Source organism: Sinohyriopsis cumingii, chromosome 7, assembly GCF_028554795.1.
Source record: "Sinohyriopsis cumingii isolate HCF-2022 chromosome 7, ASM2855479v2, whole genome shotgun sequence".
NCBI classification, from domain to species: domain Eukaryota; kingdom Metazoa; phylum Mollusca; class Bivalvia; order Unionida; family Unionidae; genus Sinohyriopsis; species Sinohyriopsis cumingii.
In genome coordinates, this window is record NC_142967.1 from 52,911,094 (window position 1) to 52,936,562 (window position 25,469).

Below are 25,469 nucleotides of genomic sequence, written 5' to 3' on the forward strand. Positions count from 1 at the left end.
CAATGATATAAGTATACGTTCCAAGTTTGATCCATATCACATCAGAAATAATGACTCAAGAGTGAAAACAAGCTCAGCCAATCAGATGCAGAATGACATCATTGATATGCAAAGACATTTCCTTGTATTCAAAACTTACCCAAGATCCCGATGATAAAAGTATGTATTTCAAGTTTTATCAAAATTGGACGAAAAATATGGGATCTAGAGCATAAACAAGCAGTTGTGCAACAAATGTAAATGTTGCCCTTCCTGCTTTTTCCCAATAATCTGAATATTCACTTTTACATGTATTCTTCTGAGCTATTAAAAACATTTAAGAGGTTTACAATTCCTTTTTTCCTGGAAATATACTGCTTGTTGGACGCCATTTAATAAGATTTAAAAAAAAACAACAAACAAAATCTTCAACATGTTGACACTTGTTATCACAAAATATGTGCAGTTTAATGCATCTGAGGTACTCCTGTAAAGCTAGTCTGGTTCCCTGATTAACTCCGCTAAATCTAAAATCAATTATGGATCCGAATCAAACATGGAAAAGAGAGTATCCAGATTTTCCATAAAAACAATTGCATTTCCATGATTTTTGTTTTTACTGTGCAAGTCCATTTTTTATGGGTCATTTCTGTAGGATGTATGGCAAAACTATAAGGGTTGGCAGGTCTGATTTAGGACTTACAAGACCTTGGGATGATTGTTAATAAAGATTCAGTTTGAAGGAGTTCTTTATATTATCGTAATACCATATGATAGGCCATCTAAGTTCCTCTGGTCTTCAACTAGTAGCATCAAAAACTTTCAACAGGTAAGGAAAGCAGGTCAGACAATCAATAAGCCTCTTTAACTTTCCCCTTCATTTTTTTCCATGTACATGTCTGTTATAAGAGTGTTTCTGTGCAGTATACTTTTCATGTTATGCACAATGTGGATGAAAGAATGAAGAAGCTGCAAGAGTCAGAAAAGTAGCCAAAATCAAACTATTTTAATATACAAAATCGAAAAATCAGGTGACCTTTGATGGAATTACATCTTACCTATGAATTTCTCAATGCAAAGCTGCAAGATATCATAAGCTGGCAAAAGGCAATCCATTGTAACAGTTAGCCATTTACTTGACAAAGAGCATTCCATTGTAAAAAGTCAGCCATTCACTTACCAAAGGGAAATCAATTGTAACAGTATGCCATTCACTTAGCAAAGGGCAATCAATTGTAACAGTAATTCGATCACATGCAAAGGGCAATCCATTTTAACAGGAAGTCAGTCACTTTAGTCATACTAAGAATTCATTTATTTTTATGTGTATTAATTTTCCTGGTTTTGCAAATGTTGATATAATAATCAATAATCAAACTTTATGTACTGGTGATGGGATTCCAGTGGCTTAAAACTTACATTCCTCTTGAATGACTTTTTTTTGGTCAGTTTATTGTAACCATAAAATCTAATGAAACTGATTCTTACAAATAAATAAGTCACAGTACTTACTTTTCAAAGATTTGAAATGAACAACTTGAAAATGCCAACATAAATATATTAAACACTGAATTATTATTCAACAATAGTGCAAAATGGCAAGCGAATGGCTTCATATCCAAGTTCAATTTCAGCACATCAGTGGAAATGCTGGAGCTAGCTTAACACTGACCTGTGCCAGAAGAATCTCCAAAATTGCTGTCTGTAGCTGTGTGTTTCTGCACAAGACATCAAAAAGACCCTGAAATGTAAGCAAGATCTAGGATTGCATCTACACAATACATATTCTCTCTGTGACTTTGCACCATACCAACAAAAGATGAGAAGATATGAATAAAACAAGAAATGAAGCTCTTATGAGATGGCTCAACTGCACATATTTATTCATGTTGACCAAACAGCTTTAGTATGTATGTATGTATGTACAGGGTTTAATAGCACATAAACACATTCTTAGCTATATAGTCCCAATTAAAAGTAAAATTCCAAAAAGGTTAAAGAACAAACTGCATCAACCCCAAATATACAGGGAGATCAACACCTCCAAAAAAGGACAGATATAGTCCTACAAGATAAATAGTAATAATGTTAAAATTCATTAAAAGGTATATAATAAAGGTACGAACAAAATAATAACCTAAAACTTCAGGGTACAAATTTGCTATATACAATGGGGATTTTAAAAAAAGCTAAAGATTTTCCCTCATGGTACACTGTCAGTAAGCTTCTTAACTGAGTTCACGTGAAAAGCATGTGTCCTACAGGGTGGAATTTGACACATCTGACCAGAATATGCTCCACTGGCAGGGTATACAATCTAGTCAAGGTTCACCCATCAGGTGTAAAGCATTCCTCAGCTAAATGTGTTCCATACATGAGCAGCACAATACCCCCTCATCTTTGCAAATTGTTCTGGAAGAGGTGAGCCACTCTCTCCAATGATATGTATGATGTTCCAAAGCTTGTCATCTGAGTTTTTTCCAAGTATAGAGAACATATATATGATACTTGAAATCACACTATAATGTCATCTGCCATAAGAAGCTGCAAAGGCAGCTGTAACATTGTCCCTAACTATTTGTGTACAGGGACAACTAGACAAATTGAGAGGCTCTGATTTTATTCAATCTACTCAGAAAAATGAGAGGATTCATAGGAGTTTCTATAATAGCAAAGTCTAAATATTATTGGGAGGGGGGTTAATAACTAGTGTGGTAAACTGGTAATGGAAATTCTTCCATACTGGTGAAACAGACTCTTGTTCCTTCTAAATGAAGACAAACTTGTTGGTCAAAAAGTGGAATGAAAACTGATTCATATTCATAAAATTTTGGTAACTGGGTCTAAGGGTTGTTCCAGTAAAACATACCCCCCCCCCCCCGCACTTTCAAATTCAACCAACCCACAACAGAAGAAATTAAAAAAAAATACGATTCATCGTCAGATATGTTTTAATCGAAAAACACTGCCCCCTACAGAAGCATATTTTTTAAACATAATTTCTGTCTATGGGTTAGTGGGCGGTAGAAGTGATTTTAATATTGGGTTGGGGACAGAAGCGATTTAAATGACAGCCAGCTGGAGGTAATCTACTAAATTCTTATAGATCATATAATCTACTGCATATCTAGAGAGGCCCAAGGATATCATAATAGGTAATCAATGGCAGATCAGTGGAAATCCAATAATTAACCTTCAATTTCGATGGGTTGCCCGTGAACCAGAATAATACAAATTACACCATCTCGCTTTCTTTCCATTCTTTATCTCTTGAAAATTTTATCATTTTCCCTTTACAAATAAAATAATTAGGATGAGTTTTAAATAGGTACTCAGCTGTTTTGTTTTCAGTCACTACGACTGTCAATTGCGGCCAGGTCAGTGACCCGCTAATGCACGGTATTGATGTTTCGCATTTCTTAAACAACGGACAATTCGATTTGCTCTGTGCATGGAGGTGTGTTAGTTTTAACCAATAATATTTGGTTTAACGTATAGCTGACGCCATGACCTTTCTCACAGTATTCGCATTACAAAGAACAAGCAAGAACAAAGAAATGGGTAAGTTTTTTTCTTTTTACTCCAGTATTTCTGGATATTTTAAGGAGTGCGCTGTCAGAGAAATAAAACTATTCTTTCTGCATTAAATGAGCCCCAAATCATGTTTCTTGCAAGCATTAATATGCTGCACTTCGAATAAAAGATTCCAAGATAATCGGGAGCCCAGAGTAAAATGGCTGCTATGGCTCATCACATGTGTAAGGTAGATCAGTGATAATAGTTTGTTACGTTACACATTTTCACTGAGGATGTAATTCACCATTCATTCAATGGAAACAATTCGCACAACTCTTAAAAAGTATGTTAATAATAACGTTGTTTCTAAATTTTAATTGGGGATGCGACTTTACCGGGAAAATGCAATACACGTTTCACAATAAATTGACATAACCATGAATAATCAATCTGAACGAAGGTTCTTCTATTTTGTGTTCTTTATTATGAATTTTGCTGTCAATTTAATTAATATAATCAGTTATTCATTAGTTTATAGTTTTAAAACCCAGCATATATACCAATTTAAGTATTTGAAGGTTTAATGCCATTTTGCAGACCCCCGACCCTCTGCTTTTATCTAAACTCATGGCAATAGTACGTGTTAATAAGCATTACTGGTTTACTAATGAATTTTCAGTGAGTATGATATAAACAAAAGTGAAAATGTCCTTGTATTTAGAGCATTTGCTATTAAAATAATTATAAGGACTTGGCATTTGTCCCCAACATAGTCCCCAATTCTTTCTTAAATGGCTAAAATAATGCTAAAGCCCTTTAGAAATTAAAGAAACATATGAATATCAACATCAATTTCAGACATTCATAAATTCAGTCATAGACAAAACTCAAATGTTTAAAACATGTTTGATATAAATTTATATTTACTAATTCCATACAGTTCAATTAATTTTTGAGCTAAATTGTCTTTCAGATGTCTTTGGACAACTAGTGTTTCTAGCAGGTGATATTCGGTTTGAAGACACGAGTCATCCGATTCCAAACTGTCCATTTCAGTCTCTGGAAAGTCTGCTCACGCTTGATCCACCTGTGTCGTCTGGAACTTTGGATTATTTTAAGAATATATACGCATATGTTTAAGATTGTAACTGGCATCATCAGATTTTATGATCTTTTCAAAAATACAAGATTGTAAATTATTTCACAAAATGCTGCATTGTACATTATTTAATATACATTTTCTAAATTGAGTGAACTAGCACAAGCATCTTTTTATGCTTGTGTTAAGAAATATAAGTATAATGGTTTGTATTATTCAAAGAAAGAATATTAAATTACAAGAAAAGTTAGGTGCATATTTTTGGATTATCTCCCCATAAATTTATGAGAAAACTGAAATCTTTTTTCAGTTAATTATATAGGAAATGTATATATTTTTTAAACATGTATTTGGTGTTTTATTATTTAGGTAAGCTGTAGATCACTTTGAAATAGAGTTTACTCTGATTAACAGTGTCTTTCTATTTTCTGGTGATGGACACTTGGACACTGAATTTTTGATAGAACGAAAAATGATTAACGTAGCATTTTTAAGACCATCTTTTGTATTTGTTTACAATGCTGTACATCATGAAAGTAGTATTTCCTTTAGCAATGAATGCATAGATGAAACTGTGTAAAGATAACCTACAAAGGTGAGACAATTAGTGAAATATTTTGGTTGATGAACATGAGAAAATGCTGTATGTTTTGAAAGATTTCATCATTTTTCAGATTTTTAACACCGTTTGTAAATAAAAGTAGTTACCAGAATTGTACGTTTTGCTCAGATATATAGTACTGCATATCTAGATTAAACTAAGAAAAATTTATAGACTTTGGATAAAGTGCAAAGCTCTAACAAAGCAACAAATATATCAAAAAAGCTAAATTCTGCATATTCCTGATTCGTTTTTTAATGAAATATGTCATTTTTAGGAAGCATTATCTAAAAAAGTACAATAGATAATGCTGTGATTTCTTCATGAGTTTTAGAATGTTGCATAGTTTGTAGTACTTTATCTATTTGAAAGAACTTCATCAAATAAAAGAAATTTTAAAATCTGAAATGGGCTTTGTATGCTGTTTTTACTCGTGGCAATGGGCATCCCTAGCGTATCTGTATTTGTATTCATTCATTATATTCAATCTTTTGTCCTTTTGTTTGTCTGTCTGTCAGCCATCTATGTCCCTGATAATGTGAAATCAAAAATTGTCATGGTGGCTTTTTATTTGTATATGTCATTGATCACTCCCTTCATACCTACTAATATAATGTCTATGAATACAGATTTTATAATAGGGATTTCTATTCTAATACAGAAATCATGAATTTGTATCCTTACTAAACTATGTGTTTACTAAAGTAATCACTATGTTTTGCAATTTTTCTCGTTCTCAGGCATGCTGCTTTTGATTAGAATAATAGTTAAATCTTGCATTGTTTTAAACGTGTGGTCAGATGCTGTGATTCCTTATTATTTTTTTTCAATAAATGCTTTGGTAAACTTAGAATATATGATAAAAAATTGACATCCAAGTACGCATGATTAATCATTTCTGAGACCTCTGAGTTTTGACTAACATGAACTCTGCCAATGATTCACTTAATTGAATCAGTGCTTTGCTGCTTCTTGTACCAGATTTTTTTCTCTTCTATAATGCTGTCTTAGGGTTTTAAGTCCAACAGTCCCATAGTCTGCTTGTTCAGACATGGGTATCTTGAATAAATATAACCGGCATACTGTCCATCCAACACGTACATCAGACTCGCAATCAACACCTATTTTGGGCTCAAAATCACACACTGGTATTTCCAGTGACATTTTCCCAATGTCCAACAGACCGATATACATGAAATTCATTGTCATCATAGCTATCACCAGCCAGTATTTGCCGACTGAAAAGTCGTCTGAAGACAAACCTTGTTGTGATTCAGCTACTTTGGTTTCCTGTGGCCCTTATTCGAAACATGCATTTGTAAAACTTCCATGATGAAAATAAGGTTCAATTTTTCATAAAATGCTTGTTCCAGGGCCCAATAAAGCAATCAAATTTAGTTTAACAGCCATTCATGTCAAACCAAAGTGTCCAGCTATCTGAATGTCGCATCATGCGCTGTGAGACCGCTACTGGCAGCGTGAATTACGTCGTGAAATGCAGTTTTAAAGTTAAAAGTTTACCAAAAATTGCATATTGAGCAAAGTACATGTTTTATATCAGCGACATTGACGTAATTTGCAGAAAGTGTATCACTGCTTTAAAAGTACACAAATTTGTACAAATTAGTGCACTCATATGTACTGGCATCACTTTCTGACCCAATGTTTTATTCACGTTAGACCACTAGGAGGGGGTTAGATGCGATTTTAAATATATTCGTTTTCTTTTGACATCCCCACCATCGATTTATCATTTTGCTAAAACAACCCACAACAGAAGTGATTTTCCTAACCAATCTTCCTCGGTTAGAATCAAAATATTTGAAACACAACCTCCTACAGAAGTTTTTTTGAAGTGCCGTGGGTTTTTAAAAAATATATTTTACTGGAACAGCCCTAAATACAACATCATAATGTGAGATTAGATTGAATGGAGGATAGTTTGGTAGTACATGTATTCTGAAGAGCCAATTTTCATTTGTTTGTGATAAAGTGATGTTTCATTGCCTAAATATCTAAGTTTTCTGTCTGGGAAGTTTTAAATGCTTCCAAAGTCCAAGTCCTGACTGTGTTTTGAATCAAGCATCTGCAAGTAAGATTTGCAAGCTGATCCATACATGCTTTAGCCATAGTCAAGTTTAGATCCTTCCAAAAACACATATAACCAGTGTAAGACCTTCCAAACTATTTCAAAATCTGTGTTTGCCATGACTGATTAAGTATTAGCCTTATTTATATTTGTATCCAAGTTAGTGAATATGCAGAAGTTATTTATGGTCAAGTTTTTTGTGTGACTGTCATGAATTTTCCTATCATTGGAAAAAGCACATACAGTTTAAGATTTCAAATTTCTTTTCTTCTATTTCTAAACTCTATTTAAGCAAACTGTAGCTGACATTCAGCAGTATGTATACTTTCTCTCCAGCAGCTTATGATGTCACTGATGTATAATGAGGGTATGTGAACAGCAAAAAATGAGAAAAGAGGAAAATGGTTGGGGTCCAGGGATACATTTTTATTTTAAAAATTTTGGCATGGAATAACTGTCATCCTCAGAAGGAGTTTCAATTTCTAAACTTTCTGGAAATTGCTTTTTGAGATGTCTTCTGAAATAATGCAAGACTTTGGCTTCTTGAGCATTTTCCCACTTGAAGACTACAGGTTCATCAGTTTATTATGTAAATGGTCATTGTCCTATCAAATCAGATTGCTTGGATTCCTGCCTATAAATCAAACACATTATAAACTGGGTTTTGACGACAGTTGTCCTTCACAAAATGTACAAGATGAAATTTTTTTAGCATTATTTATGCAAAAAAAACCCAATATATACAAGTCACATTACACATCACATCATGGGAATTGCATCACAGTTGAACTAAAAGTGATTAGTTCATCTTGACTAGTAGTTTAATCTGCATATGAAAAATAATGTGAAACTCTTGCAGTCTCACTCTGAAGAATCCGGGTTAGGCAATATTTTTAAAGCCACACACTATGATGTAAATAAGCTAATAAAACCAGGTCGCAGGCCAGAGGCTGTAATTTGACACCTATGCTCTAAAAGAAACACTTATCATTCATTCAAAGTTTTGCAAATACAGGTGGTTAGTCCTATGGAATGACATTTTCTCTAGATTTATATTTTGATCACAGAGAAATAAAGTAACATTCTACACTAAACAATGAACAGCTTACCTGGTATAGCAGTAACCTGACATCAGCCTGTTGGGTTAGGCACCTTCTTAAATTACCAAGGATTTCTAGACAAAGTGCTTCATTACTGGATGGATTATAACGAGCATGAATGTCCACCTGGACCTGAAATTAAAAATGTGTTACATGTAATATATAAAATAACATTACTCCCAGTAATATATTTTTATATTCATGTTAATGTACATGTGTGACAGTAAAACATCACACAAGGGGTATCAATGTCCACTCTAGTATGTTCAGATCAGTAGAACACAGTCCCAGTCAGCTCACCTGTTAAGTTCAGATCAGTAGAACACAGACCCAGTCAGCACCCCTACATCACAGGCCCATGTACAGTAGCCATGATCTTGTTTTAGGGCCACCATCCAGACAACTTGTGGGGCATTAGAGAGGAATAGCAGGAGTGAATCTATCATTTGCGACAGACAATTATGACATCTTTAAAATTAGTTTTTCCCAAACCCCCACTACATTTTAATATCAGTACAATGTTATCTGCCTAAAAAAAGATATAAACAAAAAATACACACTCTTACTGTAGGAATGTCCACAAATGCAAGTTGGTATCTGCTTGGCCGTGTGCTGTGACTGTAGGCCCAAGAGAATAAATACATTTGCCCTGATGTGTCAAAGAATAAAGGCAGAAGAGGGTTGAGTGTGACGGCCAAAATGTGGCCTTCATAACATCCTCCATTAACAGATGACTTAAAGTGGTCCAAGAAGTTGCAATGGTTCAAACCTCAAAAGACACTTCCTTCCCCCTTCTTCTCCGCTTAGAAGTGGACAAAAAGAACCAAAAAGCCTTAATTGGGCACAAGGATCAATCTGGATCATCCCCTGCATAGATGCTACTTGAGACTGGGGATCTCTGCAGGAGCTACCAACAGAAGCTTTTTTTTGGTAAGAAACTTTGTTGGCAAAGGAGCAAGACATGTAACTGCCACTTAACTGTAGACAACCCTGTTCTACAGTCAAGGCATGAAGCTCTCTCCTTTATCTCAAAGTTGCCAAGGAAAGCAAGAAAAACAGTGTTGAGGATAAGGTTCACATAAGAAGCTTCTGCCAGTGGTTCATAAGTAGATTTTTTTTAAATACACAATGTTCTATAGGAATTCAATCTGACATTAGAAAATCAAGACACCAGTCTCTGCAGATTGAAATACCTGAGAAAGTCATCAATATGAGTTTGAACTAATGGACAGGCATTTTGAGTTGTGGTGAATAGGGCTGCCCTTTAGCGCTTAAGAGATGAAAATAAGTTACTGTGATCAGTGACGGACAGCTAAGATTAATGTGGGCTGTTGTGAAGTCTCTGTGCTGCAACAGAAGGTCCATCCTCTGAGGCAATGTCATGGCAGGTCTAGAGCTGGTTGAGAAGACTATTGGACCATGATTGCTGTGGCTACAGAGGGGTTATCAAAATGAGATGTGCAGTGATATCTGGACATTTGAAGCACTTGATTCATCTTGTAGGGTGGAAAGGTGTAAGTGAAGAGACAATTTTAACTCGGCCTGAAAGCATCCACTGCCAAAGCTTCTCTGGTCTTGGACTTTGGAAACAAAAAAGGGGTACTTGCTGTTTAGTCTTGTCACAAGTAAGTCTACCAAAAGTCACCCTCACAAACACAGACTGATACCAAGATCATTCTCTGAGAACTACCTTGATTCTCCTGAAGAGGTTACACCAAAATATTTTTCTTACCAGGGATGTGATGAACTTGGAGTATATCACTTGTACGGTTGCCCTGCAAAGGTGCTTCAAACCAGAGAAGGAGCATATGTGCCTCCTTATAGCTTGAGGTATGTTACCACTGACACAATGTCTGGAGACCTTCAAATGACTCTTTAACTTGTCACCACGGACCTGTAGGGTTAAAAATACCAAAACATATTCATGTGGAAGGTTACTTCTCAGGACCAAGAACTCAGAAGTAGACCTGGATCCACGTGAATGCCCCATCCAAAATCTGATGCAGTTGTAAACAGATATGAGTGGGGTTCAGGAGTGCATGTATTGACTTGGTCCAAACTGGTCCTGATTTGCGTATACGTGGGTCATGCACATTTTAGTGTTTATACCTGTTCAGTTTGGGGGTAGGCTTATATGCTAGTATATACAGTACATCAACCATACTCAATTTTATAATATATGGTTATATGAACCATACTCATTTTTATATCATTTGGTTACATGAACCATGCTCATTTTTATAATATCATATGGTTATAAGAACCATACATTTTTATATGTGGTTATATGAACCAATCATTTATTTTTCTTACATATTCACAGTATGGTAGTTTCATATCACTGTAGAAATGTTTTTTTTTTTTTTCCCACATGTTCATGACAGTGTGTAAGGCAAATCATTATTACAGCCTACATGTTTATTTGGTGTTCCTCATTTCATTGTTACATTATATCCATTGTGATAGCTTTTAAACCTGTATACTTCATTTCATAAATTATTTTCATCTGCATACATTCTGTTTGGTGTTTTCACTTGATCCAAAATCAATTCAGTTTCTACCCTCTTACAACTCTAACAAATATTGCAGGAGCAAAGCATTTTGTCAATATGCACATCTTCAGGTGATGACCAGGAACTTGAAACAAGTTTCATGGTAATCCATCAAATACTTCAGGATTAGTTGCAAAAATTAGATTCTCTCATTAACTGTACAAAGCAACAAGACAAAAGGGTAAACACTCTAACAAAAAGTGGCAGAATAAAGTGGTTTATCACTATGTGCACCTTCAGGTGATAACCATAATATTAACCAAGTTTTACGGCAGCCCATCAGAAATTGCTATGCTAACAAGATTGTGTGGCAGATAGTAGAACAGACAGACGGACAGAGAAGAATTACTATATATACCTCCTCTACAGAGGCAAAGGCATAAAATAAAATACCCTTCTTTTACAATAAATGACAGACCATGCCAAACATTTAACTTAAACAAGCTTACATTAAAGGTTATAATGATCAAGTTTACAGCAAAGTCTTGTATTTATGAAGATGTATCCACACATGACTCTACAGCCAATAGTGCATGGGAAACCAACTTAAATGCAAAACTTTACACATTAATTGCAGCCCTACAAATCACATAACTATAATGCTTTCTTTAAAAAACAAAAACAAATAACAACCTGATGATGGCAACGTAGCTTTAACAATTTTTCAGTCACATAACTACGATGTCTGCATTGTGGCAGTTTATAGTGATGTCTAGCACTGAGGGATCATACTGCACACATGTAGCATGATGTCCCACCCAGTCACATTATCCTGACTCCAGGCCGACCAGTCCTAACAATAACCTCTTCATGCGGAGTGCCAAGCAAGTCAGATGTTAGTACCATTTTTGTAAGTCTTTGGTATGACTCGGCCAGGGATCGAACTTGCTGTGAACAAGACCTCGGGCAATATAATAGCTGGTCATCAACAAGGCCTCAGGGAATTTCACACCTGGTTGTCTACAAGGCCTCATATCATAACACCTGATTGCTTTCAGCATCATGAGTAAAACTGTTTAGTCTGTTCCTTGCATAACCATGAAATAACTCTATATACTATAATACTGAATTACCTGACTAGATGAAATAACTCTATATACTATAATACTGAATTACCTGAATAGATGAAATAACTCTATATACTATAATACTGAATTACCTGACTAGATGTAATAACTCTATATACTATAATACTGAATTACCTGACTAGATAAAATAACTATATACTATAATACTGAATTACCTGACTAGATGAAATAACTGCCTGACTACCCTGACTTGATGGCAGTCCTCCGAGAACACGAAAATGTTTCAGTATCATAAGAAACCCACTCACACCAATCTTCCTGGCATCCAGCTGTCTGTGAGGAATACAAATATAGACATAAAAATCACCAAATTATCTATAACTGAAAAAAGCTATACTCATATGGCAACCAGGCCATGATATATGGTATGTGACTTTCAAAAACTTGAAGAAAGAACCTTAATACAGTGGTAACTCACTAGATGCAAAAGATCCTACCTTACAGCCATATGATACAAAACAAGAGTCCCTCAAAGGGACTGACGTTCTACTGGGCAAAAAGAATTTCCAGGAATTCAAGATAAGACCATTTCTTCCATTTAACTGTCAAGTGTTTAAACAATCTCTGATATTCTTTAACCATAACAAGATTTTCAACTCAGCTGCTGTGGTAAATATACTGGATATCAGCTTAGCACATTTTCATTTATGACAAAGTAGACATCATTAGAAGTCTTTTAGTCAAAACCCCCAAGTCATGATGATAATCCAATCAGGACTAGTGACAAGAATTTTAAGACATTCTTGTGGCAGCCATATCAGATGTAGGACTGGTACATTTTCAGTGAAGGTTTTGGTAAAAACCCTGTCATAATGATCATCTAACTGACAAGATTTAAACGACAGTTATGGTTGCCATAACAACTGGCAACCAACTAGGTATCATAAGAAATATATTGGTGAAAATCCCACTTTGACATAGCCATCCATTTGGAGTGGAGTAGAGATAACTAGGTATCATAATCCCACTTTGACATAGCCATCCATTTGGAGTAGAGATAACAAAAATATTTTCAAGCTGCAACTTATCATCCAGGACTAGCAGTATCAAGATTTTTAAGATGGCTGCTATGGTGCTACATTGGACATCAGGTCGGCATCATAAAAATTTAATACCAAGTAGGCATCCTAAGATGTCTTTTAGGAAAAGATAAGATCATTCATGCAGCAGAGTAGCAATAACAAGATTTTCAATATGGCCACTGTGGCAGTCATATTGGACATCAGATCGGCACAATTTTCATTAGGACAAGCTAGATGTCATAAGCAGTCTTTCAGCGAATAGCAAATTTTTAAAGTAAATTATATTTCTCTGAGAATACTGATACATTACGTTAGGAATATTAGCCTGCTACCTCATGAATCCAGCTCTACTAAATGATGAAAATCATCTTAGCCTGTCTATTTTTAGACAGACAAAGGGCTGTAGCTCTTGCCACTTACCTCCAGTTGATACCACCAGGTGTTGCCAGTTTTTAGCTTCAGCAAGACATTAACACGGATGCTTGCATGGTGGGGTGGTTGGGAGGGTTTTGAAGTAATGTGATTGGGTAAGTATTCTCAGAGAAATGTAAATTACTTACAAATATTTGCTTTCTCGTTCGAATACATTCCCCAATTACATTACGTTAGGAGAATAAGTTAAAGTGGAGGGGATCCTGAGCATCAGGCCTCTACCCTCAGGTATCCTTCTGGAGATGAGTGGCTGGATTCCCCATATCAAAGATAACCTGTTCTCCGAATGACCCATGCAACACAGATCAAGATCCATTGGCAAATCCAGCAAACTGTGTTGATTGATCTAGTTCGGATTGGTGGCCATCTGTGCTGCTGACACTGGCCCTGCCAGATCCAATGTTTGTGACGATACATCTCTAAGGTAAAAATTTGAGAAGGTTGACTCTGCATGCCAGCCAAGTTTCTATAATCTCTCGGCTCAAAACCCTGCGTTCAAAACCGAGGCTTGCAGAATAGCTTTAATCTCATGAGCTGTAATCCTCATTAGGCGACTCTGATCCTGAGAGACCTCAGAGTATGCCGAGTGTATAACCCACTTCAGCCATAAAGCAAGGGCTTGAGGGGTGATGCCTTATTTTCCAGCCTTGACCCTGCATGCAGAGGATAAAGCTAGCAGGAAACATGTTTTGTGTTATAGGAAAGCATGAGTGACAGGTTCAAACTTGCTTGAGTTGATCCAAGTTAGAACCAAGGAGAAATTCCATTTTGGAAATAATGTTATGGATTTTGGAAACTGGAGATGAAAATTAGCTAACAGATCTTCATCATGCCTAATGTCACATCTGCCGTGATGAAGGAATGTGTATGAGATCATACATCAATAGCCTTTGATAGTGATCGGAGCAAAAGGTTTCTCCTCAATGAGCCAGAGAAAAAAGTTGGCCAATTGAGAGACTGAGGCAAGCAAAGGGACAATGTCATGGGTTTGGCACCAGCCCATAATATATGCCACTTCTTGCAAACCTTCAGAGCAGAGGGCCTTCTTGCTCTTGAGATTCTCTCCACAATTGAAGGTTGAATTGTTTGACTCACAAGGCTGACCTGATAAGAGCCAAGCATGTAGAAAATGATAGTTCACACAGGTATGGAACACCCTCATCTGTGGTTGCATGAGGAGATTCTGATTGGCAGGGATCTTACTGGGTAGATCTATCACTAGATTGAGTAAATTGGTGGCTTAGGACTTGTCAAACCTGAGAGGGTAGATCAGAATCATCTCACAATTCTGACCCTGTAACTTCTGAATTATTTTTGGTAAGAGGACTGTGGGAAGGTAGGCAAAGGCCCCAAACCCCACCCAACTGATTGACAGCACAGGCTTCTGGGTCTGGAACAGGAGAGTAGGCAACTCGTGGTTCCATCTTCTTGCAAAAAGATCAACAGTTGTCTCCAGAGGATGCAGATAAGGGCAAGTATTGCTGGGTTGAGAGACCATACCGTGTGAATGACCAGGCCTCACTTGGATATGGTGTCGGCCTGGACATTGAGTCTGCTGGATATGTTTGACTTGCACACTGATATGGAGACTGTCCCACTAGCATAGAAAATGACACACAGGTCAAGTGATTTTGTGCCCCCCTGTTTGAGGAGGTAAGTCACCACTACTGAATTGTCAGACATGATGAGGACGGTTTTGCCTGAGAGTTGATCATCCCAGAAGTGAAAGGCCTTGATGATAGCCTTCATTTCTAGGATGATGTGTAGAGGCTGCTGCTCTGGATACCACATGCCACCGATGGTAGATAAGTCTGGTAATAAGTGGGCACCCCAACAATACGTACTGGCATCAGTACAAACTGTTATTTGTGCTTGTCAAGATTGGTTGAAGCTGTCAAGGCACTGGCCATAGTATGGTGAGCTGCGTGATTAAGGATACGAGCGATCTTAGCTCTCACATCCTACACATGGCTATCATTGGATTGTTCTACAAGTCAAAAGATTGCCAACGAAGCCAAGTCTAACAAAGATATCAACAATATGTTCTGAACCTGCTTCGACATGGCATGGAAAGAATTCTTATCTACTTTGTAAACAAATGAATAGCTGCCATATTCTTGTCAAACACAGGAAGGTTCATACTGAAGGTGTTAGAGTGCAGCTGATACCAGCGCGAGGTGAAGTTAGGTGGAACTTGGCTTTCTGAAAAGAATGCATTTGAGTTGCCGGGGTGGCCATTTCTAGACAAAAGCTGGTCATTAATCTATTTAATCTTTCTGATTGGGGAAGAAGCTGGAAAGATGGTGTCTCCCCCTCCTCCCTAACATCCACCAACACTTGACTTTGAAGTCTTGTGAGGTAAAAGTGGGTTGGGGGCACTCCAATGTGGCCAACACCCAATAAATTTCCTCAGTGCCAGCTTGAAAACTCAATTTGGTTCACTCCATTGTTGGGTCAGCATATGACAGGTTTTTCAGTGACTAATTACACTCACTGTGTACTAGGTTCTCATCTGGCTCAGCTCCAAGCTTGGCATAAGATATGGCAGGTGGCAGTAAAGATTACAATCAGTTGTATCCGACAAAGTCACAAGCTGTCCCTTGAGGATAAGCCGTGAGTAATCTAATATTTGGCATTGCCAGCACTGTTGGTATTGCCAGCATCTCTGGCACTGCTGGCCTTTCCAGTACTGCCGGCTGGTGTAAGTGGTGTGAGGTCAACCTGGGGACTTGCTGTATCCGTTGGTCCGGTCAGCACATCTGCTGGTTGCTCCAAAGCCATCACTGAACGGGCAGATTTCTCATTGAAATTGCTGGTGAAATAATGATATATTGCCGGCTGCCCATTTAGACAAACAGATCTGTCACTAAGATCCCTATAAACACTGCGTGGTTGGACCATTTCAGCCAAGGGGTCTCCACGCTGGTACAGCTGGGCTGCTGGTAATGTCAGGGAGGCTGCCTGAGTTGGCTGGACCAAAGGTGTCAGTGCAGCAATATTACGATTATTATTATTATTATTATTTGGGTCCAGCTGATCTACCGTTAATCCCATGCACCCTAACTTACCAGCCCAAAGGCCATGCTGTCATGTGGGAAGGCTTACCCCATCTGGGCTGCCTAAAACTGAGGGAATATTCCCTTAAAGTATCCGTAGGAGCAAAAGATGGGAAGAGACGGATGATTTGCTCAGACTGATGGAGTTGCATCTTTGTCTGCTGTACCAAAAGATGAATCTTATCCCTCAACGGATGGTCCCCTCATTCATCCTCTTCATCCCCTGGTGTAGAGGTATATGTATATATAGGCCGATTTGGGGTGGAGACTAAGGATGCCAGAGGTATCCTGCAATGACTTCAATTGTTTCTTTTTCTCCTTTGCTGCTTTCTTAAGTACCACAGTCAAAGTGTTTTTTGACCAACTACTGCATATTTTGCATGTTGATTGAGATGTGCATTCTGCACATGCAATGCAGAGTTACGGGTGTCCTCCCTGACTTTACGTCTCTTGCATTTCATGCTCTTTGACGACATGGCCTTGAAACAATACAAGAGAAAAGAAAAGGACCAATAAATGCAAAAGTAGTAATGTGTTGAAATTACTAAAACGCTAGAAGACAGTGTCTTATCAGACAGATAATAAAGATGTCATAACGTTATTTATGGACCTAATGGACTTAATATTAATTAAGGACTAGACTATCAAAACCAGTGTGGAGAATAAATAATATGATCAAAAATATCAAGTAAATAGTAATGTGTGAAATTACTACACTGTTAAAGGCACCGTCCAAACGACCAATAATTGAAAGTGGCATGATGCTATTCTAAGGCCCAAATGGACTTAATATTACTTAAACATGAGACTATCAAAACAGTGTGAAAATTAATATATTAAATATCAAGCAACACTATATTATAGATGTTAAAGCAGCTCCGCAATGAACGACATGAGCCTAATTCACGTTCAACACAGAATTACCTTGTTGAGGTCAAAGATAGCGTGGTGGGATGGGGTCATACAAACAAAGTCCCAATAAGTAACAAAATCAGTCAAGTTATTTGCCAAAATTGTAAAATAATATATACAACCTGCAGGAGGGGCCCCGAGTGGCTGAGTGGTCTAAAGTGCTCTCTGTTACGGATCACTGTCATCTCACCTCTGTCTGCGTGGGTTCGAGTCTCAGATTCGGCCAATGTGGGTATGTGAGAAAGCTTGCCAGTAGCTTCTCGTGGGTCGGTGGTTCTTTCCGGGGTTTTCCCAGTTCTTCCTCCACCATTAATACTGGCCACCATGTATAGCCTATCGTGTGCTGAAAAATGGCGTTAAACAACTACAACCTGCAGGAGATAAATAAAATCCACTGAATCAATACAAAACACTTGACGGATTAATATTCCTAACATAATGTAACTGAGGAATGTATTTGAAGGAGAAACCCAATGTTGATAGAGCCATCAATTCAGGAGGAGTAGTAATAACATGATGTACAAGATGGCTGCCAGGGTGGCCATACTGGACTTCAAATCTGTACCATTTTCATTTTGAACCAAGCAGACATCATTAGAACCAGACATTAGAACCAAGCAGACATCATAAGAAATCTATTAGTGAAAACCCCATGTTGATATGATTATCCATTTCTGAGGAGAAGCAGTAAAGTTTTTCAAGATGGAACCAGTCTGGATGTCTGAGCAGCACAATTTTCATTTTGAACCAACTAGACCATGGGAAGAATGTGCACATATGCCAACCCCATGCAAAGTATAAGCGTAACTCTTGCTCATATAAGTAACGTTGTGTAATCTGAGCATAAACAGTGTAATATATATATATATATATATATATATATATATATATATATATATATATATATATATATATATATATATATAAAATACAATATTACTTCTATTTCACTGAGGCTATGACATTATATATAACTCTTGACCGTTACATGCCACAATTATAATACACTATATGAGAGTGTACATTCATTTTACTAACATGGATCTGCAGGTCAAAATACTTGGCAAAACTGGGCAAAATCCATGTAGATTAGAACCAGAAATACAAAAACACACCATACTGAACAATTATTTATATTTATTTTTAATGTTCATTTTAACTAGTTTACATATCTAACATTTGCTAATGAAGTGAAGTCCACATATTCTGGAATATATATGATGAAGTGTTCAATTCATTCATGCTATACTGCATCACTTGCATATTCTTCTTTACACATTTGTATATGGTGTTGATTTTTTGTTTTCTTGATCGGACATGATTTTAAGTTTAAAAAGAGCCATGTGGTTCCCACGCTTTTCTAAAGATAAATATTCAGGATGAAATTAATTTTTTTTTCAAGGTTCACATATGACCATTATTGAATGAAATTAAGAACATTTTAGATTATAAAACATGCATTTTCTAAATCTAAAGATGGTTCTCTTCCAAGACTCTCCAAAACATATAAGTCTGAAAAGATGATTATTTACAAAACCACAAAATGTATCATATGAAACAAGTTTTATCATATTCCTATAAATTAGCATGTAAAGTCATTTCATTGTACAGAATAAAAATTCCAGCTTTAACTTGCTGACCTGCATTGTTTCTAAGTGGGAACAACATAATGAACATAAATTAGTTTTCTTTCCATTCAAGCCTTAAATTTAAAAGAATTCTATAGCGATATATATATATATATATATATATATATATATATATATATACATACATACATACATATATATATATATATATATATATATATATACACACATACATGTGCATCTTATGCAAAGTAAACATTTCCTATTCCAGTATATAAAAAAATAAACACAAAGACTTAGAATCTTGTCTTGAAATGAAAAGAGTTTATCCCTCAATTTATCTGTGCCAATAAAATCCCAAACAAGATTTTTTAAACAACTTAATCTCCTTAAGACAATCTAGTTAAAAATCCATCATTTAAAATACACTTTCAAAAGGACCGATTTAAATTTTGACAAAAGACCTTCAAAACTATATATTGCTGTATAAACAAGGACTGAATTTTCTATAAAATCAACTTGTCTTCTTGTAATTTGTAAAACCAGTCCCCAAACCTGTATTGATACAAGGGCTCTTTTTTTCAATATATAACACAAGGGCAGACAATTTATCATTTCAGCTCTCAGATTAGACATTTTGGAAAACAAGTTGGCTTAAAACGAATAGCAGTCCATTTTCTAATCCAGGTTTCCCTCGAATATTGCCACCCCATTTTTCACATTTGGAAATTTATTTTGGGGTCATTGCAATTGCATACAGAAAATTTGGAATTTGCTGCCACTGTGTGGTAGCGGCATATGGTAGTTACTCATCATTGGGCCTTGCAAATTTAAACTTATGTTATATCGACTCATACCTGCATGAAATCGATAGGAAAATGATTTGTTTTCTCAGAAATGGCAAGTATTATAATCGTTATGTCTTTAATCTGCTGAAAGACTAAATGAAACTATGGCATAGATAAAACATGACCCAGTACTCTCATTTGCATTAACAGTCACATGATTTCACAAATCTCAAATGACAAGATCGGAAGTCCAATAGTTATGCGATATCAACAAACTCCTTTTTAATAAAATTCAGTTATATTAAATGAAAGTCAGATACCTTTTGCAAAAACTAGAAAGAACATATAATTCTCAACATATTTATTTCGAGAACAATGACAAGAAGCTTGTCACTGTCGCAGAAATCTGGCCAGTCTGATTCATCAAGCAGAGAGCAGGTCAACATGGTTGTCACATGATACAACAAAACTCCAGGAGTTGTTCTTGGAATAAATATGGAGAATTTTGTGTTCTTTCAATTTTGTATTTTGAATACAACCAGTATATGAATTTCATTTAATATTTATTTTTTCTCTACATCTGAAAATGTGGGTTGTGAGCATTATGTACTCCTGCAACTAGCAATGCAAATTGGGTGTACCAAGTCATATTTTATTAACGCCACAGTTTTATCTTGTCTTTCAGGAGATTAAAGACATACCGATTTTAATACTCACAATTTCTGAGAAAATTTGCAATTTTCAGATCAATTTCATGCATGTATGACTCAATTCAGTAACATTTAAGTTTGTCAGGCCATCTCGTAAGTGGCTAAGCTTTGCCAACACCATGTTGACCTCTTATGATGCTAGCTTGGTTTTCATACCTTCCATATAAGAAAAGATACAGATATAGAGCTAACTGTGAAAATAAAAATCTACTAGACGAATCTAATCTACTGAGTGTTCGGACTGACTCAGCATATATGTTCATTGCAAGCAACCAAATGATCCACACTGTACCCTCCGAATATTCTGGTTAGAACTCGATAAATTTAGCTCACAATCAGTTTAGTTATGACTCAATTACATGATTGTTTTGGGCATCAAGTGGTGGCGGAAAATTTCTGGGTTTTTCCCAACTTTTGTCAATATTTGCGAAATTCAATGACTTTTCATAGTCAGGGAAAAAATTATCATTTCTCCTGACTTTTTTCCCGATAGCATGGGAACCCTGGATCCATCTGCTCTAAAAAATTTCATCAAGTCAAACCATAAAAGTCTGTTTTGCTTAATACCTGGCACCATTTTCTTTAAAAGTACAGACTGGTCAGCTACCTAACTTGAACATCAATATAATGAATCTACAAGGCAAAGTTTCAAATTAAAGAATCCCATCTGTTTTCTTGGAAATGGGTCACATACACTTGCTATAAATAGAAAATTAGGAAATTACGTTTAGATCTATGATAGACAAATTAGCACTTACGCTATTCTTATGCAGTAGTCTTTCTTTTAAAAATATTTTCACATTTTTATGACGAGTGGAAATAACAATATTACAATATAAATGACAAACACAACTTTTTATTGTTTTATTTCTATTTTTATTTTTTTAATGTACCAGAAAAGTGTAATTCACATACAGGCAAGCATAAGACATAATTTGGTGGAAAAAAAAGCAAAAGTATAATGGTTGGCATGTATGAATGTGTGTGAAAAGTTTCATGGCAATCATAGATGTAGTTTCGGAGAAGTAGTAATAACAAACTTGTGCTAATGGACAGACACATGACAAACAGACTAAATAAGCGCAAGTTCAGGAATGGAAAATTCCATGCTGCAACTCATTTCAGGTTAACCAGATATTCAAAGAGGTCGAAGTTTTAAACACAAGATAAAACTTTTATTGCAATAATACAATTATTAGCATTTCTCATCAGTGACAGCAACAAAATCAGGAAAATGGTATCCCATGAAAAATCTTATTATGTCCATAGCTTCAAAACAACTCGATATTTAAAAACTTTTCACAGTTAATTATTTTAAGATATCCACTTTTCCCTTATAATGTTTAATTTTTATCATTAGTGTTACTTAAAGACATATAACTCATTAACCAAGGTAAACTTTCAAGCAGGGTTGACTGTACATTACGATTGTGAGTTCTTTACCTTGAAAACATGGATTTGCGAAGCACCAATATAAGGGAGTCTCTAAGAGAAACACTCAGTTTAAGTAACGGCTGTATTGCTATAAGGAGACCTTCAGCTGACATGGGAGACAGATATGACAGGTAGTCAAACATCTCGCGCACCTTGGGTGTAGATTCCAATATTAGCTGGGGAGCAGCATACACAGTGTCCCCAAGAAGTCCTGAAAAAATGGACATGGAATTTTCTTTTTAGCTTTTCTTACTCTCAGAAAAGTACAGGACAGAACAAAGAATGGGAAATCCAAACCTCATTGCAATACAAACCTCACTGCAATACAGTAAAAAGAATTATCTAGAGACGATGTACCTCCCTGTTTCTCTACCTCTGTCAAGACTCCTTGCTACTTACGTTAATACTATATAGACTAGCACTGTAAATGTATGTAGTAATACTAAACACTGCTTTCCTAGTACACTCCCACCTCCACCAAAATAATGATATTGGAAAATTCTAAGTACGAAAAGGTACATACATATAATTTTCTTTACAAGTCAAGTTTGGTTGAAATGCCTTCATTGGTTTGTTAGCTATGCTTTATAAATGAAACTGTTTACAAACTAGACAGATATAGCAATAGCTATATCCACCCATATAGTATAACTGGGGGACACAAAAACTATAAATGTTTTTATGGAATATTATTTCTACATAAGAGTGCCTGAAAGCTGACCTAACTGCAAAACTTAACCAAAGTGTAGTGGATGGATAATCAGTGGTAATACTTTATGCCCAAACAAAGTCAAGATTGAGCATAAAAGATTATTCATGTGTAATTAAGTGGAAATGCTCAATGGCTCCAGTCTAGGTCTGCAATACAAAACTAAAGTCTGTTAATCTAAAAAATATGCCAGACTGAACATGTAAGATTATATGTTTATTATCCCTTTCAGGTCTCGTGAACTACTTCTGACAATATTCTATAGAAATTAAGCAGCCATGTCATCTAATTATTCACAAGCTCTGTGGAAGACAAAATCTCATAAGTGAAATGAATTATTATGAAGTAGCTTATGCTGGTAAGAAAGGACCTCTCCAAGACCTGTGTACAAACTGCAGCCATAAATTAATATTTTTCCAAAGTTTGAGTCGAATACAGCAACTGAAATAGATGTCATCTGACTTTCAAAAACTCAATATTTACTCCTACTTAAGTCTCATACATAATATCAACATATCATGAACTTACTTAAGAAATGAGACACAGGTGAAGTAGCTTTGGTTACGACTCTGTTGAAAATCTGCTCTAGGATTTCAGATCGAACCATTTCATGTGCCTGAAACATGTGAAGAAGGGATTATAGAAGATTTTCACTCGCAGTTTGCATATTAAAATACAAGGCTGCATCTGCCCTCTTGTGCAAGCAGTCTACCTTAAAATAGTGTACTGCACTTTTTCCTGATGCCTTCAGACCATATTTGATGTTCTGTAGAGTATTAGGTTTCTATGTTTATTCTCCGAGATTTAGAATCAATAATATCCCTAATAACACTGATGGATAATTATATTTATGGGTCATGAAAACAACTCGGTAATGTCATGACCATCCTGGATAAACAATAGTATCTGGCAACAATATCATCACTTCACCAAAAGTGATCTATACTTTGATCTTCTTCAGATTCTGGAAGGGAATCAGATTGGGATCTTCTTACTTATATATGATACTGGTCCAACAACATCTCACTTAACACCTTAGATGCTACTGTACAGTTGACAATAGGACTTCAGTGCTAGTGCCCTGGAGTTCAGTTTTCTTACAAATTGACCAACTATATTCCATCAACTTTGCATTCAAGCCATTCCCATTTCCACACATTTATCAAACCTTTATTCAAATTGTTTTTGTCTCTGTCTCTGTCAATAATTCAATCTGCCATGTTTGGCAAGGATGCTTATTTCCATCAGTTACCCGATTCAATAGAGGAGTAGAAACTTTCAACCAATTAGAATACTATTACAAGATCTGTCATTTTTTACGGTCAAATTGTGAAAATGGCCGGTGGTCATAGAAAAAAAGGAGACCATATTGAGGAAAATCAGATAAAAGTCAAGAGAAAAGAGGAATTCCACTTTATAAACAGAAAAAGAAATCACCACTGTAGAGTGTAGATGGGCGAATTAATTTTAATTAGGTAATACCTACCTGATGCTATTCTATTGCTAGTGCTTATTCAGGAGAAGAGTACTCTGATCATATGACAAAAATTTGTCCTCCCATTAGGACAAACCAGAAGATTCCAGAAAAAAGGATCGTCTCTGGGCTACCACATATATTCTTGCCCATGTGTATTGCCCCTTCATTCCTTTCAAGGGAGCAGCCTGATTTAGTGGTATATCAGGTGGGAATCATGAAATAGCAGAAGACTGATGATCCCACAACTTGTGAATAAAAAACCAAACATATGGAATGCTCACGGTCATTAAAAAGGATGGAATCCAAATGCTCTATAACTTAATCCAGTTGTATAATATACATCAAAGTGCATATATGGAGATAAAAAAGGTGCTACACACATTTATGTACCTTGAAAGTATTGAGGAGTATCTCTTCACCAAGTTTGCAAGACTCATGGTTAGGACCCCCTTGTGGCATGGTCACATCTACCTTACCAAAGGCCCCTTTGGGTCCAAACGTGTCCATTAGTAGAAACCCCAACTGTACCAGACCCTGGACTACATGATCCCAGCCATATTTACTATAAGAAAAAGAAACCAAATTTTAAATGAATTCACAATGATACACTATAGGATTTCAAAAGCCAATAGTATAATTTAGAATTTCATGCAAAATGCCATGATCTCACATAAAACACAAAAAAATAAATGTTCAAAAAATCTAAAATAAAATTCAGGCCTGAAGATTGAACTCTTCTTATTTTTAGAAAGAAAATGTGAGCATGCGTAATGAATAGAATAATGCAGCTGCACTTGTTCCATACATAGCTTATGTGACATGTTGAACCATGTGCATCAAAATCACAAAGAAACTGATTGAAGTGTTTCAAAATTGTCATAAAAAAAGAGCAATTAGGTATGATTCCCTGCTAATGAATTATGTATAGATACAGCCAATTGGTCATTAACAGCACAAAAATCTTTCTTGAATATCTATTTCATGGAAGAACATGTATACTTAGCCAATAGGAAATATCTGATTCATTTTGCTTTGCTCCCTCCATCCCAAATTAATTTGTGTATAAAATAATGATGCCCCTACCTATGGCATCTTTTTGTCCCAAGATGGCATAACTCTGAAAAAATGATAGCATACATAAAGGTAGATCAAAATTAAACTAAGTTCCATGACAATTTTAAGGGATAGATGGATGATCTGCCTAAATAAACAAACAAGACCAATGATACAATACACATTCTTGAAGCATGATTGTCGACAATGACCAATGTGCATAACCAAAAAGCTAACTTTTTTTAACCACAAACTGCCTGTTA

At 35.9% G+C, this 25,469-nt stretch overlaps 1 protein-coding gene across 2 annotated transcripts in view; it reads right to left on the minus strand.

The window, feature by feature from the left end:
• LOC149795258 (Fanconi anemia group I protein-like) overlaps positions 1-25,469 on the minus strand; it is a 164,497-nt gene that overhangs the window by 88,673 nt on the left and 50,355 nt on the right. For both annotated transcript variants that reach the window (XR_016422292.1, XM_089964989.1), the window contains exons 12-17: positions 24,544-24,715; positions 23,205-23,292; positions 21,977-22,178; positions 12,180-12,297; positions 8,394-8,516; positions 1,652-1,720 (exon numbers count right to left, since the gene is read on the minus strand). Coding sequence is in view for 1 of the 2 variants with exons in the window: in XM_089964989.1 (XP_089821115.1) it covers positions 1,652-1,720; positions 8,394-8,516; positions 12,180-12,297; positions 21,977-22,178; positions 23,205-23,292; positions 24,544-24,715 (772 nt within the window). In the remaining variant the exon portion in view is untranslated. The remainder of the gene's footprint in view (positions 1-1,651; positions 1,721-8,393; positions 8,517-12,179; positions 12,298-21,976; positions 22,179-23,204; positions 23,293-24,543; positions 24,716-25,469) is intronic.